Genomic DNA, 14,864 nt, shown 5'->3' with positions numbered 1-14,864 from the left:
TCCATGCACCCAGATTTCCTAACTTGAGAGGGATGTCTCAGTTTGCATGTCTCTCATGTTTCACTGCACCGCCCTTACTGCTTGCCATACCTCACGTCCTCACACACACTGGCAACATGGAGTTCCATGCAGAAGCAAGCAGTTCCAGTTTTTTTAATCACCAAAACCTAGCAGTGCTATGGCCCATGCTCCTCTACATATAGCCTAATAGCTACATGTTTGCTCAATTTAGAGACTCAAGCGCCCTTTCCTTCTCAGCTTTGTCCCACATCTCCATCTTCCCTAACAGGACCTTTCAGCATCATAAACTGGGTGAAGTGGGGAGCCTTCTACCCCTTTCTATGAAGGCACTGAACCCCTGGGCCAGAGTGAACAGGGAGCCTGACCCTATAAGAAGGCATAAGAGCACTTCCTTCAGAAAGATGAACAAACCAAAACCTGTTAGGATCCTAGACAAGCAGGCATGGCTTACTGGCTAAAGGACTGTCCTTGATTTAAAGGCAGACTGCCTGCCATTCAGTAAGTATGGTGTGGTCAGTAAAGATTTAAGTCATAGAAGTGTTCTCTTCTGGCAACACAGCTGAAAATTTATTCTCTGCTTTATACCTTTAATTGGTTCATGTCCTGCCAAAAAATATTCATAACTGGAAGGACACTATATATGTATAATAGCCAAGGGTAATACTGCTTCTGATTAGCAACCTAAATTCCTAATGGTCACAAATGAATGGAAGAGAGGAAGAGCCAAACAGGCAGGCTAAAATGCATAATAAAAACACATTGGTACTTGGTAAATTTTATAAAGTATAGAAATAGATAAAAATGGAGGAACAAAACTTTACAGCTGTCTCCATTCTAATTTGTAAGCAGATAGGCAAAGATGATATTTTGAAAGCAGTTTTCAAACTCAATTGTCTATTTAATTTATTGATCCTAGTTTTGCATTATTAAATTAGAGGAGAAAATGCTTGCCTTTCTCTGATTTAAGTGGTTAAATAAAATGTCACTTATTTGGAAGAGACAGAACCTATCTTAACAGCTAGACAATGCTACTGACTCATGATGCACCAGTTGAGCTTTCTTCCATTGATCAATTGACCAAGCTGGCTCCCTGTTTACAGACCAGGGGTCTGATCATGCAAATTCCACTTAAGGTGGTGTAGCTGTTAACACTTTAAATATAACAAATGACAAACCCTTGCCAAATGCAAGAAAAATAATCACAGCAGGGTTCAAGATAACATACTCCTACTTACACGTTTTTGCATCAGGTGGTTCTGGAAGGGGATCTGCCTTGGGTGTGGAAAGCAACTGTTGGACAGAAGTATCAGCTGCAGGGGCTGAAAAAAATTGTTCCATACATAATGGCTGTGCTATTCCTGCTTCCAAAGACACCTGTTCAAGATAAATGTAACCTATATAAATATCCCAATGAAGACTGTAAAAAAAAAATCCAATTCAACATGAAAAAGTATAAAGTCAGTTAAAAAAATATAATTTCTAATTCAATATTAAATTGTTTCATTATTTTATGAGTACTTTCAAAGAAAGAATTAAGCTTTAAAAAATTCTGCACAGCTCCAGCACAATAAAAACATCCAAACCTAACAGAAGGTATATGAATGCTTCTAAGAGAATAAGGTGAGATATCACAATTAAAAAATATTTTAGTCTTTGCAAGAAATAGTAATTCTTTGAAAATTAATTTATGTTTCTGTACGGTTCAGGAGTCCTGACACTTGCCTTATAAAGAAAATAAACATTCCTTCTAAACAAAGCATAGACAAATTCAGAGCAAATCCTTAGTTTCCCCACACAGGGACATTTATGGATATCAAAAAAAAAGATAGCCCACAATTTTATGGATGTTTTTAGGAGTGCAGGAACTGAGCCTGCAAAATACTCTTAAGAGACACTGAGCTACACCTGTTACAGAAAGACAGGTACAGCCTTTTATCCCCAAGAATGCACCACATTAGAGTTTGCTATGAAAATATGTTATGAAAATTACATCACCTGAATAGTTTCACCTTAAATTCAACTGGATTTATGAGCTACTGCAAAGCAGGTGGTGGGATCAGGCCACTACACTTGTAATATACTGTATGTCAATAACTGCAGAGATTCCTTTTTAATACATGCAGGATACAAAAAATCAGTGTAACAAGGTATATTATTTCATTTTCAATGCTCAAATATATCAATATATTTTGCCCAGACTAATGCCTCAAGCAGAGTTCAGTTTTCAAATTTAATAACAGCCTGGAATGAAACCAGTTTCATCTGGGGAGACAGGGTAAGTCTAAACAGACCCACTGTCAGACATTTTAAACCATGTCTTAAAATAGCTTTAAAATAACAAAGAATAATAAGATAACACACCTACAGAAATGCCTAATATAAATGAAAGCTAACTTTGTATGAGATGCCCAAAAGAATTGATCTTGCTGCTCCTAGAACTTTTGGGGCCAAAGGTTTAAACTGGTTTGTCTTTCTTAAATTTTTATGTCTGCCACACAAATCTTCCTAGACTGAATTTATCAAAATTAGACTCCAAACCACTTTGGCCAGGTTTAATCCACTAATTTCAATGGCCACGTCTATGTGACCTATCATATATGTGACACTGGGCAGCAACTGTCACTGTGCTTGCTCCCCTCTCCTGTGTATTGCAGTACTCGCTCTGCTCAACCACCACCCAAAGGAGCTCCTGGCATGCTTCAGAGCCCTGCCTGTGAAGCAGACAGTTGCAGCTAAAAGACAGCAAGATGTACAAACCAAACACAGCTGCCAATCTAATTTTAGTGTAACACCACCCAAATTGTTTTAAATAAAGTAATTATTTGGAATATTACGTTTGTTGAGTCACAGAAGTTGTTTGCAAAATATCGTTGGGTTTTGGGATTTCTTTTTTTCATTTTATGAATGAGTGTACTCTGTGGGTATCTAATTTTTCCATTTAGTTATGCAAAATATTTCTAAAACCAGCCCTATACAGATTTTTTTTATTGAACGATACTCACATATTCTTGTTTTGATTCAGGACCATCTGGAAATTGAGGCTGCTCTGCTTCATACTCTGGAAGTAAAAAGAAGTATGACATTTATTCAGAAGACTTTAAAAACGTAACTATTTTTCTCTTAAACAAACATTATGATTCTATATTTAGGGTCCTCCTTTAACCCTCTGATGGGTTAACCATAACCCTCTGGTAGTTGATGCTGCCATTCTATGATTCTGTGATTACTTTCTGAAGATACCTAGTCCAGATTTAAACAGTAAAATTTAATATACCACAAATGTTTAACATGAATTCTAATGTTTTCAAACAAGTGAGAACTTCAGAGCCTCTTGTCTGCGGTTTAAGTCAAGTCCCAGGTTCTCAGTGATAACATAATTCTTTAATGGAAAGAGATCTTTAATGAAATTAACAATTTAGAATATTTTAATGTAAGTTAAATGCAGATGCTTGCATAGTATTAGCCATTGTTTTACCAGTGTATAATACTGCTTTTTAATTTGTATTCCTCTATAAGCAATTAAATCTCCAGGACATTACTAAGCACTAGTCGCCACCTTCAAAACAACCAACCAATCAATCAAAACACAAAAGGCAAAACCAGGGGAATAAAATTAAAAGATGAGGACAATGGAATGGATATGAAAAAATCTTACAGATTCCACGATATAGGAAACTCCTGCAGCCAACCCCAGGTTTACCATTCTACCATTATAATCAGATTTACTGGCTTTGCCACTTCCACACATACTACACATGGCTTAGATGAGTTATATTAGAATAAGAAAGTTTATCCCTACATTTCAAATTGCCATTTTAACACAAAATACCTACTTTTAAGGCATTATAAAGTACTAACTGAAGAGAAGCCCACCACAAAGCCACGCTGCTGGTCTCTCAGCTTCCTGACCAGCCTCAGCACTCTGACTTTGGGAAAAGGCCAAGACTTTTGCTATTAGAATCAGGCTCTGGTAACAGAAGATGTGTATTCACTGAACTTGCCGTGAGCAGCAGTAACATCGTCACCTCTCTACTTCCCCAAGGCAACAGGCTAACTCCTTTGCAGGGATAACCCCAAAAGCTGCCTCCACGCAGGGCGCAGACGGCCGTGTGGTAAGCCACAGGCCACGACACTACTGCAGTAAGCTGGGTACTTCTGGCCTTGCTGGCAGCGGAAACACGCACAGAGGTATGTTTCTGTCAGAAGCTGATGACAATAAGAAGGCACAAAACGCTTGGGAGCGGCACCGCTTCGGGGCTTGCCCTCAGCGGTGCGAAGGGCGGGTTTTAGCAGGTACAGCCAGCCCCTCCGCCGGCTCCACAGCGCTGCTGAGACCGAGCGCCTCTCCGCCAAGAGCCGGGCAGGAGCCCCCTTGAACGCTGCAGCAGCGAGGAGCAGCCTGGAAGAGCCCCGAGTGACCGAGGCTGCGGGGCTCTGCCCGCGGGGTCAGAGCCGGGCCTACCCTCCCGGTGCCCGCAGCGGCCTCAGGGCCAGGCCGCCCGCCGCCCCTCCCGGTTCCCACCTGCGCACACGCGCTCCCAGAGGCTCGGCTCCCGCCCGCCCTCCGCCATGCCGCCTTGTGTTGTGTTGTGTTGCCACGGCAACCGCGCCGCCAGTCCCCTCGGCGGGGCGGGCGTGGCCACGTTCCTCTTCCGGGTCGGCGGGAGCCGCACGTGGCCGCGGCAGGTAAGCGGCGGCAGGTAAGCGGCGGCGGGGAATGGTGTGTGCTCATACTGGGGGCTTCCGCGCTCCGTCCCGTCCCGTCCCGTCCCGTCCATCTAACGGGGGCCGGAGTTCAGCGAGAGCTGGGTGGGCCCAGCCGGCGAGTCCGGGCGGGAGGGGCAGCGAGCGGGTCACCGCGGTGTGCTGTGGTGCACTTGGGGTTTGAAGGGTTGCGGCAGGGGTGTAAGAGGCACTTAAAGAGCCCTGTGGGTTAGTTACTGATTAAAGGATGGGAGACCATCTAGGTTCCTCAGCAAAGGCAGGCCTGTCGCCGGGTGGGTACCACAGGTACAGAGGTCTGCTATAACCTGTGCATGGGCACGAGTGTCCCAAAACACAGAGCAGGACAAGCAATCACAAATAGAAGCAAACTCAAGGTAATTACGAAGGTGCCTTGAAAGGATCCTGTAATGCCAAGTGGGCAATAAGGGGATGTAAAGTTCAGTGCTAAATAAGTGAAAAGTTACACATGTGTGGAAAACCATCTTAGCTCCACACACATACATATACACACATATATACACACACACATATAGTAAGTATCCACTTTGTCACTTAGGAAGGATGTTTCAGAGGGTAGCTAAACCTGTGAAAAGGTCATGCTGAGCAGCTGGCAGAGACACATAAAAAGTTACAAACAAGGACAGCAATAAAGAAGATTAAAAACCCCCCTGTGGCCACTCTGGTACACTGTTTTCAGTGCAGCACTTCTGGTTCCCTCTATCACAGAAAGCAGATTGTGAAACTGGAAAAAGAGTGATGAGATACAGAATGGTTTCAGAGTAAAGGGAGACCAGATAGCCTGGGACTTGCTGAAGCTGCGCACTAACATCTCCATTTCATGTTTTTAGAATGATAAAAAGAAAAGAAGTTCATGAGGAACCTGTACAAAAAAGGAAAAAAGCTAAAAGGAGTAGGAGCCAAACTGTCACTAAAACTGAGAAAGATGTTCAAAATGTCATTAAAATTGAGGATGATGACGAGCTTGAGACAAAAACAAAGAGAAGGAAAAAGGAAAAATTAAAAGATGAGCATTTAGACCAATTAGAACTGAAAAATAATAAGAAAAAGAAGAAAAAGAAGGCTGGCTCTGGATTACTGAAAAAAGCACATTCAGAAAGCTTTGAGAATGTAGAAGGCCATCTGGATTCAGAACCTAAAGAAGAATCGGAGCAACAAATTAAAATCGTCAAAAAGAAGAAGAAAAAAGCCCAATGTCATTCCTCCTTATCATTGGAGAATAATGAGAGTCATGATGTGGAGCTTTCAAATCACCATGCAGATGGTACTAATGAAAATGGATTTGCTTTTAAAAAAAGCAGAAAGAAGACCGCTTTGAATTTGGAATTGGATGGTGAAGTAACCAAGAAAAAAAAGAAGAAAGGCATTTTTTCTTGTTCATTAGAGGACATCCAGGACAGTGAACATGAACAGGCTGAAAAAGTTCCTGAAACCACACAGAAATGTATTTCACAGGAAAAACCTTTTACAGGTATTATCCATAATGATGGAGAGAATTATGTGAAAAGAAAGAAGAGAAAGAAGAAGGATAAGCCTGACTCCTTTTTACCACAAGCAGATAATAAGGACAATACCAATGGAGTTCCTGATAGCCCCACTGCATTAAGTGACTCTGGAAAAAGGCAAAGAAATAATGCCCTGGAAATTACACGGACAAGTAGAGAGGAAGAGGACACAGCTGAGAACTCTGGAAGTAGCAGAAAGACCAAGAAGAAGAAGAAGAGAAGAAAAGATGTTCCTTCCTTAACACATACAGATGATAAAGACTACAGTCACAGTGTTCCTGATGAGCATCTCCCAGCACAGCAAAAAGTTGAGTTTGAGGAAGAAGAGCTTTCTGGGAAGAAAAGCAGGAAGAATATAAAGGATAATCATGAAGTCATCAAGAAGAAAAAGCAGATTCAGGAAGAGGAGGATTCAAAAGTTTTGTTAAACAATGACAGTCCATCGAAAAGCCAAAAAATAACACTACACAAAAGCACTAAAAAGAACCAAAAGAGGGAAATGAAGCAAGCAGAATGTGTCACAGGGGACACTGTAGATGCGGTATTGTGCAACAGTAACCACATACGCTGGGATGGAAAAAGGAAAAAAAGGAAAAAAGAATCATGCCAGGACTTTGCTGAAGAACCAGGTTCAAAAGCAAACACAAAAAAGATCCAGAGAGAAGACATGGGAAATGAGGCATTGGTAAGTTGTAAAGAAAAGGATGTCTTTGCTAAGGAATCCTGCTAAGGAGTTGAAAGCTTTTTAGGTAGGCACTTTCTTCCTGCAGGCTGTTCAGCCTGTTCTGACCACTGGGATACACTTAGGTCTGTAGGGGCCTTCTCTGGGGTTCAGGAAGCAGGATCAGCTGATCTGTTGATTTCAGCATGTAATAGTTGTGAAACCCTGCAAAATGGTTTTTAATGCCAAATCTTGTAGTGATCGTGTTTCAGCTGTGAAAATGTTATTACAACTAAGAGCAAGTACTGGCCCCAAAAGAAAACTCGTATGTACAGACATAGTGTTGTTCTGGCCTTCCTTCTATTGCTCTTGGCAAAGTGGCAGCACTCCTGTAAAACAGGATTTTACTACCATGTCATTTAACCTGAGCAGGTTGGTAACACTGGCAGCATGAGTGCAGCTAACTGTGTTAGACTTTCCCTTAAGCTTTTGCTGCTCTTAATGCTGGAACTGCAGTGTTAGAAACAAGGGGGAAATTTAGCCAAAACCTGTCATCTAACTTGGACAAAACTTTAGAGAAAATCCTCAGAATCCTAAGTGTAAATGAGGCCTAGAGCACTGATGTATGAATTTGGCTAGAAAAATACTAGAGAACAACCTAAACACAAATTATTAATAAAGTAAATCAATGCAAGACAATAAAATGATACAAGAGCTGTAAATTGTACCTGAAAGTAACTGGAATTGTATCCAGACTGGCTGTTAAAGGAAAACCCATCCTAGAGTCTTGTAGTACTGCCATTTCTGAGGTGGAACAAACATGGAGAGGAACTGATGGAAGATTTGAAATACAGAAATACAAAGGTTTCTTCTTTGATTTGCTCCCCAGTTCTCCCTCCCCCCCCCCCCGAGGCTATTAAGATCTTGTTTTATTGCTTTAACTTTTTTTTTTTTAACTCCTTTTTTAAAATCTGATTAGGTTCTTATTTTAAAGCTATTTAAGTGCCTAAAGTTAGTACCTACATGCCTAACCTCTGTTGTTATTGTTGGGAATTAAGGTGTGAGATGCTTAGAAATTCAGTAGGTACATACCTGTATTTTTACTACTTAAACAACAATGGCTAACTGCAAGTGACTAGGAGCTTGCTTTGATATTCAGAGGTAATGTGAAACTGCACTCCAGTTGTTTTTTATCAAGAATTTGGATATTTGGCTTGTTTAAAAGTCAAGCTCTAGTAAATAAAGCATCACTGAAGATTTCTGTAAACCAGGAACAAGGCGGGCTGCAGCCCTGGCTGCCTCTCCAGCCAGCTCCATGGTGTGCTTTGTGCTGTTACACACTCCTGTATGCAGTTTCTTCATGTTCTGTGAAAACCCAGCAGCTTTCTGGTATCTGGCTAATAATTCAATACAGATTTTATATAAGCAGGTTCTTCAGTGTCCATGGAGACACAGATAGAGGCTTTTCCACAAAGGTTTGTGTTGGGAGTGTGTATGCTTCTCAGTCACCAGGCGAGCAGATGTTTGGGGCTTTGTCCTTAGGTTTCTCTTTTTGACCATTCAAAGGACAAGATGATTTTATTGCTGGCATATATTTTCTAATTAAATTCACAATGACTTTTTGAGACTGTTAGACATTATTTAGATTCTTGTAGCTGTTCACATTCTGTGGAGGCAAGATAAGCCTAATAACAAGTAAAATCTCATGATGAATTACAATGGAAAACACAGCAAATACCTTGCAAACAATTGAGGAGAAAGATGTAGGATGATGCATGCGTTGTTTCTCTTTCCCATATTCAGCTCTGACCTTTAATAATAAGAAGCACTTCAGGAAAATTCTGAAGACTGAGAAGTCTGGGTAAATCAGTTCCAGAGAAATCTAGTTCCTGCCAGACCAAAAGACACTGTTGTAGTAAATGGCGGATAATGTCAGTCTTGCATTTAACTGTGCCATGGTCTTGACACGTTTTCTAGTCTACAGTGTGTCACATACACTGCTGCATGCCTTGAAAAATCCTCTGCACTGCTTGTGCAGTGAACAAATGAGTGAGTTTTTCAAGACAATGTACAGTGATACCCACTTTATATCAATTATCACCGTTTTTCCAATTGGAGACTATTACCATCACCTTGGGCAGAGTGACGACTTGGTTTACTTCTTTGAAGTTACTTGCCTGCAGATAGCATAATCCTACTACATGTGAACGTGCTCCCCTTCCATGAATTTGGAGGAAGACCGCCATTCCTGGAGGGGTAATTTTTGCCACACAGCAGCCCTCAGCAAGCCAGCAACAGGCTGTGAATTGGCAGGGATGAGGGTGCACCCTCCTTCCTCATCTTCCGCTTGACCTTCCAGCTAGGAAAAAAAAGTAACATTGCAGCTGTTTGCAGAGTCCTGTCACATCAGTTCTGCTTGTTTGAATAGATCTGAAAAGACAGTACCAGGCCATCTAGAAGTAAATTGGGGTTTTGATCTTTTCTTTTCATCCAAAAGAACAAGCTCTCCTTATTGCAGACAGTGTTCTCGCATTTTTAATGGTGCATGTACTTGTGGGTGTGTGTGAAATCAGTACATAAAAGGTAGCTTTGGAAAATGAACTAAATCATTCATGGCTTTAAATAAAACTATAAACCCTAAAAAAAGTAACAGCAGCTTTTGCTGACAGAAGTATGTTACAAATATTTTCCTTGTCCTAGCATTCCCTGGCTATTTCATGCTTGGATTATTATGTTAGCTGTATCAATAGATCTTCCCTTTGGCCACCTTTTCCAGGCTGGTCTAAAGCTTATGGCTCTAATTTACCCATCCTGGACTTACTACTTACCCTGTTACACTGGATGCCCCAAAATCTTACCCTTATTACCAATTTGGAAAGGAAAGGCTGAGGACAGTGATCTGGAAGTGCCAGTCAATGGGAGCAGAACCTGCTGAAGGGCTGTGCTTTAGCGTAGTATCAGTATTTACCTGGGGACTGACACTGATTTACCTCTTCTTGTCCTGCCCAGTCATACCTGCCAGAGCTGTTCTGTCTCCACATCAGCTCCCCATTCCTCACTCCCAAATGTGCAACTAAAGTGCTGTTTGCTGCCATTGTAGGAGTTGCTCTTTCCAGGTTTTTGAATTTATGTTAACTTTCACTCTTTCTGCCCCCTACTTGAAGTATAAACTTAAACTGTTATGGTTTGATTTGAAATGACCCTGTCTGCAAACATTAGTGTATGTGCCAATGATGTGGGCAGGTCCATTTTAATGTGTGAATTTAAAGAAATCCCTTATGCTCTTTGTTTAAAAGGAAAAGGATCTCTTCCTTGGGGAGAAAGTCTCTCCATAGAAATACACAGCTTTAATTGGCATTTCCAGCTTAGATTTGACTATTTCTTGCCTCACATTACTACTAATCTATTGCTTGGTGGTTTTAGTACTTTTGTAGTCCGAGCTATGTAAATTCTAATTAACCAGAATGGACAAAAACATCCATATAAGCTTTTTTACCGTTTTACAGGAACATGTGGATGATGTAACTATTGTGCAGGAAAAAAAAGGAAACTGTGATGAAGTTAACATAGACAAGGTATGCTTTGTCTTAATTGTGTAAGATTTAAAGCAATTCAGCATTTATTGTATACATAGAATTTGTAACAAAAACCCTTTATTACTTGTCTATGCCAAGATTTCCCTAGATAGAGCTCTGCTTAAAGTGTGTTTTACCTTCCATGGGTTAAGTCCAAAATGTACAGCTCCAGTAAATGTCTAAGTAGCTTATTAAGTTAAATACGGGTTTCTTTGTGTCTCATTAACTTTGGCAGTTTCAGTGTAGCTGTTACCTGCGGTTAGAAGACAAAATATATCTGATACAGCAAAATGTTCATTTAAAATACCACTAGCAAAATCACAGTTCTGTTGTTGAGGGTGTAAATGGATCACATGCAACCTTTTAACTATCCTTGCAAAATTCTGAAGAGAACTAATTATTTTAGTCTTACATTTTCATTGTGAATGACATTAACTCATTTAACACACAGAAAATAGCGTCTTGTGCTGTTTTTTCTGCATGCTAGGTGAGGCGACAGGCTCTGCAAGAAGAAATCGATAGAGAATCTGGCAAAACTAAGGCTTTCAGTCCCAAAGGGAAACAGGTATGTATGAACTTTAGATCATGATCTGACAGAAATACTGTGTCACACAGCAAGCTCCTGAAAAAAGCACTGTACTGTTTGTACGTGGCTCAGGTACAAGGCTTGCCACAATGTTCCTCCTTTGGACTGTAAATTTAAGGGCATGGTATAGAACAAGTTAGTACAATCCCAGGAGAGCCTGCGAGCTGACCAGTGAACTCTCAACAGCAGCTGGCATTGTACAGTGCTCTAATTTCCAGCATCAGTCCTCAAAAGCAACATTTTGTCTGGTTCCTCTGGAGAATGAGCCATGACAAAATGCTACAGAAGCATTTTCTGCTGGCTCTGAAATACAAATAATTCTAGACTATGGATATAGCAGTCACTGAATTGTATGTGAATTGTTATGTGGAAAACATTCAGAAACAGGGGTGAACATAGATGAAAGGGATGACAGCTGATAACACGTGTGATATTTACAGTCAGTCCTCTCCTAACTTTTACATCTTTCTTCTACCTCTTTGAAAGATTATTCTTTGCTTTTGCACCCTACTCAGCCTGCCTCCTGACACATTTACAGGAATGGGGTACAAATTGTGGCAGTAGTGTAGCAGTGGTAAAAACATTCAGAAAGAGAGAAAGCTTTGCTTGTAATTCAGTATTCTTAGTTGTTTCACAAGACTGCCAGTGTGCCTAGAAAGTTGGAATATACCTCAGTGAAACGCCAGAAACAACTCCTGTAGGTTTTCACATAGTGGGAGGCAAACTGCAATAGCTCTGGAACTGCAACTATCTAATAGTCTTTGAAGTCATTGAGAAAAATGACATCCTTGGCAGGGGATCTCCGTTCTGTGGTGCTGATCTGTCTCTGTTTAGGAGTACACAGAAGAATAGAAAATTAATTCATCAGCTTCACAGAGTGAGCTGGAAATGCTGCAGCAAAAGCTATGTGTAGTGCCTGCCAGCGCTTCACTTAAAAGAAATTACAGAGTTTGACAAGGCATAATTATTTCTGCATCTGTGCAGATGTCTCCCATGCCAAAGGGAGGACATGTATTTATGTGTATGTGCACATGCATCTGCCACAGAGCTGGGCTTACACAGCAATTTGTCTTTGAGCATAGTAAAAATACTAAGTATTATGGATAGCTTTTTTAACAGCAGGTATTTTGGCCTCTGATAGTGAATGACACTCCAGCCTTGCATTTTTTTAGCTTAAAAAGCCTGGTACAGCTTGCCTGCAATATTGAGTAGCATGCTGTGTGTCATGTTGGCTGTCGAGTGGAGAATGACTGTTTCATGCAAGCTGGAACTGTTCAGTTGGAAGGATTTCAGGCGTCCATAAGACAGGCCACTAAATTCACATTTTTTCCTTTGATGTAGCCAGCTCGGTCTATCTAGTATCACCCCCAATTTTAAAGAAAAAATCGGGAGTAGCAGTTCTGCCAAAAACAGTTATAAATGAGAACAGAGCTCCTAGATACAGCTCGGGAGTCAAATAAGATCCTTAGATAATTAAGGTTGTTCTTAGGTAAGCCGAAAGTTCATGAACTTTATAAATCATATGATGTGTCTTTGGTAATCCACAAATGGCTGAACCCTGATTTTACTTGGACACTGGCTGTTCTCTCAGAAGGGACACAGCTGCAGACAAAACAGAAATCCTGAACGAGTGAACTAGTTCAAAGAATACAGTGAGAGGCGAATACAAGGAACAGAGCAAGCTGCACAGGAGGGAAGCTTTCAGAGTACTATATTTAGTCCTGTCAGATAAGGATTCGCCCTCATTTTTTGCACCCTTGTGATATTAGTGGGATGAGACTGCAAATACTACTCAAAGCTTGAGAGCCAGATTGAACACTGTCTCCAAAATGTACTAAAACATTGCTAAAACCCACATTGCTAAAACCCTGCCTAACTAGGCAACAGGAAAATGAGAAGATAACTGCACAAAGTGACAGAGTGAAAGAGGATTAAGCTGTCAGTTGTCTTAGAATAAGAGAAATGATTGGACAACGTCTGGCTCTGTATTATCCACAGTGCAGAAAAGCCAAGATTCCTAAGAGGGACAGGAAAAAGTGCAATAAACCTTGTCTCCAGGTTAAATGAGCTGAAATGCTAATGAGGATGCACTCATGCAGGGTTGTGTCATTCTTTTATCATGTCCTTCGAGAGATACTACCCGTAAAATTACTGTTTCTCAGCCCTGCTGGGTTGTTGTAGTTGGTTCTGTTCTCATGGTACACAGCCAGAAAGTGTTGTTCTTAATCTTGGTATTATTTAATTTTAGCACTAACCTTGTTTCACTTCACAGGATACAACGTTTGGCCAGTGGAGTACAGCTGCTTTTCAAAGTTCTGAGCAACAAATGAAGTTTCTTAGACTGATGGGTGGCTTTAAAAAGGGCTCTGGTCCTATCCAAAATCTCTCAGCAACTACAAACAAACCAAACATGGCTCTGAACAGGGAAGGGGAGGAGAAGTTACAGCAGGCTCTGAAGATGGAATTTGATAAAGCAATGGACTTGAAGCAACACAGAGGAATTGGTCTTGGATTTCAACCTGCTGCCAACAAAAAAGTATACATAGACAAATATACATCCAGATCTATAAAATTTGAAGATTAAAACTCTGAAGTAATAAAAGGAATAGAAATTCAACTGGCAAATTTCTTTTCACTTTCCACATCTTTTTAACTTGAAACAAGATATAAAATATTTAAGAAATTTGATCTATGAGGCACTTGTACTGCAAGTTGTCAACTGCATGAACTGGAGCTGAGTCCTCACTTCAGCTAAGCAGTAAGTTTTTGATACCTTTACAATGTTTTCTACAAGGCAAGAGACAGTCTGCTTTGAAGATTGCAGCTACGTGGGCAGTGCCTGTACATAGTTGAAACTTAGTAAATTGAAAAAAAAATGCTGATTTTATAACCTTAATTTTCAGCTACATCTGTGTGGTTTAAACTCAGCCATGCAGTCTCTCTCTCACTACCCCCCTTTCTCTCCCCCCAGAGGGATGGGGAGGAGAATCGAAAGAACTCCCACAGCTTGAGAAAAGAGCAGTCCAGTAACTAAGGTATAACACAAACCACTGCTGCTGCCACCTATAATAATAATGATAAGGGAAATAACAAGGGAAGAGAATACAACTGCTCACCACCCGCCAACCGATACCCAGCCCAACCCCAGCAGTGATCTCCCCTTCCAGGTAACTCCCCCCAGTTTATATAGTGCGCATGATGTGCTGTGGTATGGAATACCTTTTTGGTCAGTTTGGGTCAGGTGTCCTGTCTCTGCTTCCTCCTGGCTTCCCCTCCTCCCTGGCAGAGCATTAAACTCAGAAAGTCCTGGTCACAGTAAACATTGCTAAGCAGCAACTAAAAACATCGGTGTTATCTGCACTGTTCCCAGGCTGAAAGTCAAAGACAGAGCACTGCACCAGCTACTAAGAAGGAGAAAAATGACTGCTACTGCTGAACCCAGGACAGTATCCACCCCTTATTCCATACCATTCACATCATGCTCAGATCCCACATTTTCAATATACCAACACTTTTATCTCATGTATGTATATACGCACACACACACACACACACACAGAGATCATTCCTTAGTGCATGGACCAATCCCTATAAAACTGCTGACTCCATCTGCTCCATGATGTCAGGCTCTATCTCTTGTAACAGTCTTTCAGAGCAGGAGAGGCTGTGTGCAGTGTTCACATTCATGGACAACCTGGGCAAATAGTGTACATTGCTAAGTCTACCCCTCAATCATGAGTCCATCTCGATGTTGCATCTCTGCCATGAACCCA

General features: G+C 41.0%; 2 protein-coding genes across 3 annotated transcripts in view; one reads left to right on the top strand and one right to left on the bottom strand.

Annotated features, from left to right (window-relative positions):
* IQCK (IQ motif containing K) overlaps positions 1–4,696 on the bottom strand; it is a 49,823-nt gene extending 45,127 nt beyond the window's left edge. Inside the window, exons 1-3 of one of the 2 annotated variants that reach the window (XM_061367067.1) lie at positions 4,544–4,696; positions 3,024–3,079; positions 1,257–1,395 (exon numbers count right to left, since the gene is read on the bottom strand). In XM_061367067.1, the coding sequence (XP_061223051.1) occupies positions 1,257–1,395; positions 3,024–3,079; positions 4,544–4,592 (244 nt within the window). In that variant the 5' untranslated portion in view covers positions 4,593–4,696. The remainder of the gene's footprint in view (positions 1–1,256; positions 1,396–3,023; positions 3,080–4,543) is intronic. The other variant, XM_061367060.1, reaches the window with a different exon arrangement.
* Positions 4,591–13,716, top strand: KNOP1 (lysine rich nucleolar protein 1). Its single transcript, XM_061367036.1, has 5 exons — positions 4,591–4,707; positions 5,595–6,954; positions 10,437–10,505; positions 10,993–11,070; positions 13,364–13,716. The coding sequence occupies exons 2-5, from the start codon at positions 5,596–5,598 to the stop codon at positions 13,673–13,675; spliced, it is 1,818 nt and encodes a 605-aa protein (XP_061223020.1). The 5' UTR covers positions 4,591–4,707; position 5,595; the 3' UTR covers positions 13,676–13,716.
* The last annotated feature ends 1,148 nt before the right edge of the window (positions 13,717–14,864 follow it).

This window comes from Neopsephotus bourkii, unplaced genomic scaffold (assembly GCF_033783945.1).
Source record: "Neopsephotus bourkii isolate Nb327-2 ecotype Australia unplaced genomic scaffold, CSIRO-AGI_Nbou_v1 NB_126, whole genome shotgun sequence".
Classification (NCBI taxonomy): domain Eukaryota; kingdom Metazoa; phylum Chordata; class Aves; order Psittaciformes; family Psittacidae; genus Neopsephotus; species Neopsephotus bourkii.
The sequence above is the reverse complement of the archived record's forward strand: the minus strand, read 5'-3'. Positions and strand labels throughout refer to the sequence as shown.

Excerpts from the sequence above, each read along its gene's own strand:
- KNOP1 (XM_061367036.1), top strand. The coding sequence starts at position 5,596 with ATGATAAAAAGAAAAGAAGTTCATGAGGAACCTGTACAAAAAAGGAAA. Across the intron at positions 6,955-10,436 it reads ACATGGGAAATGAGGCATTG|GAACATGTGGATGATGTAAC; the intron begins GTAAGTTGTAAA and ends ACCGTTTTACAG. Across the intron at positions 10,506-10,992 it reads ATGAAGTTAACATAGACAAG|GTGAGGCGACAGGCTCTGCA; the intron begins GTATGCTTTGTC and ends TCTGCATGCTAG.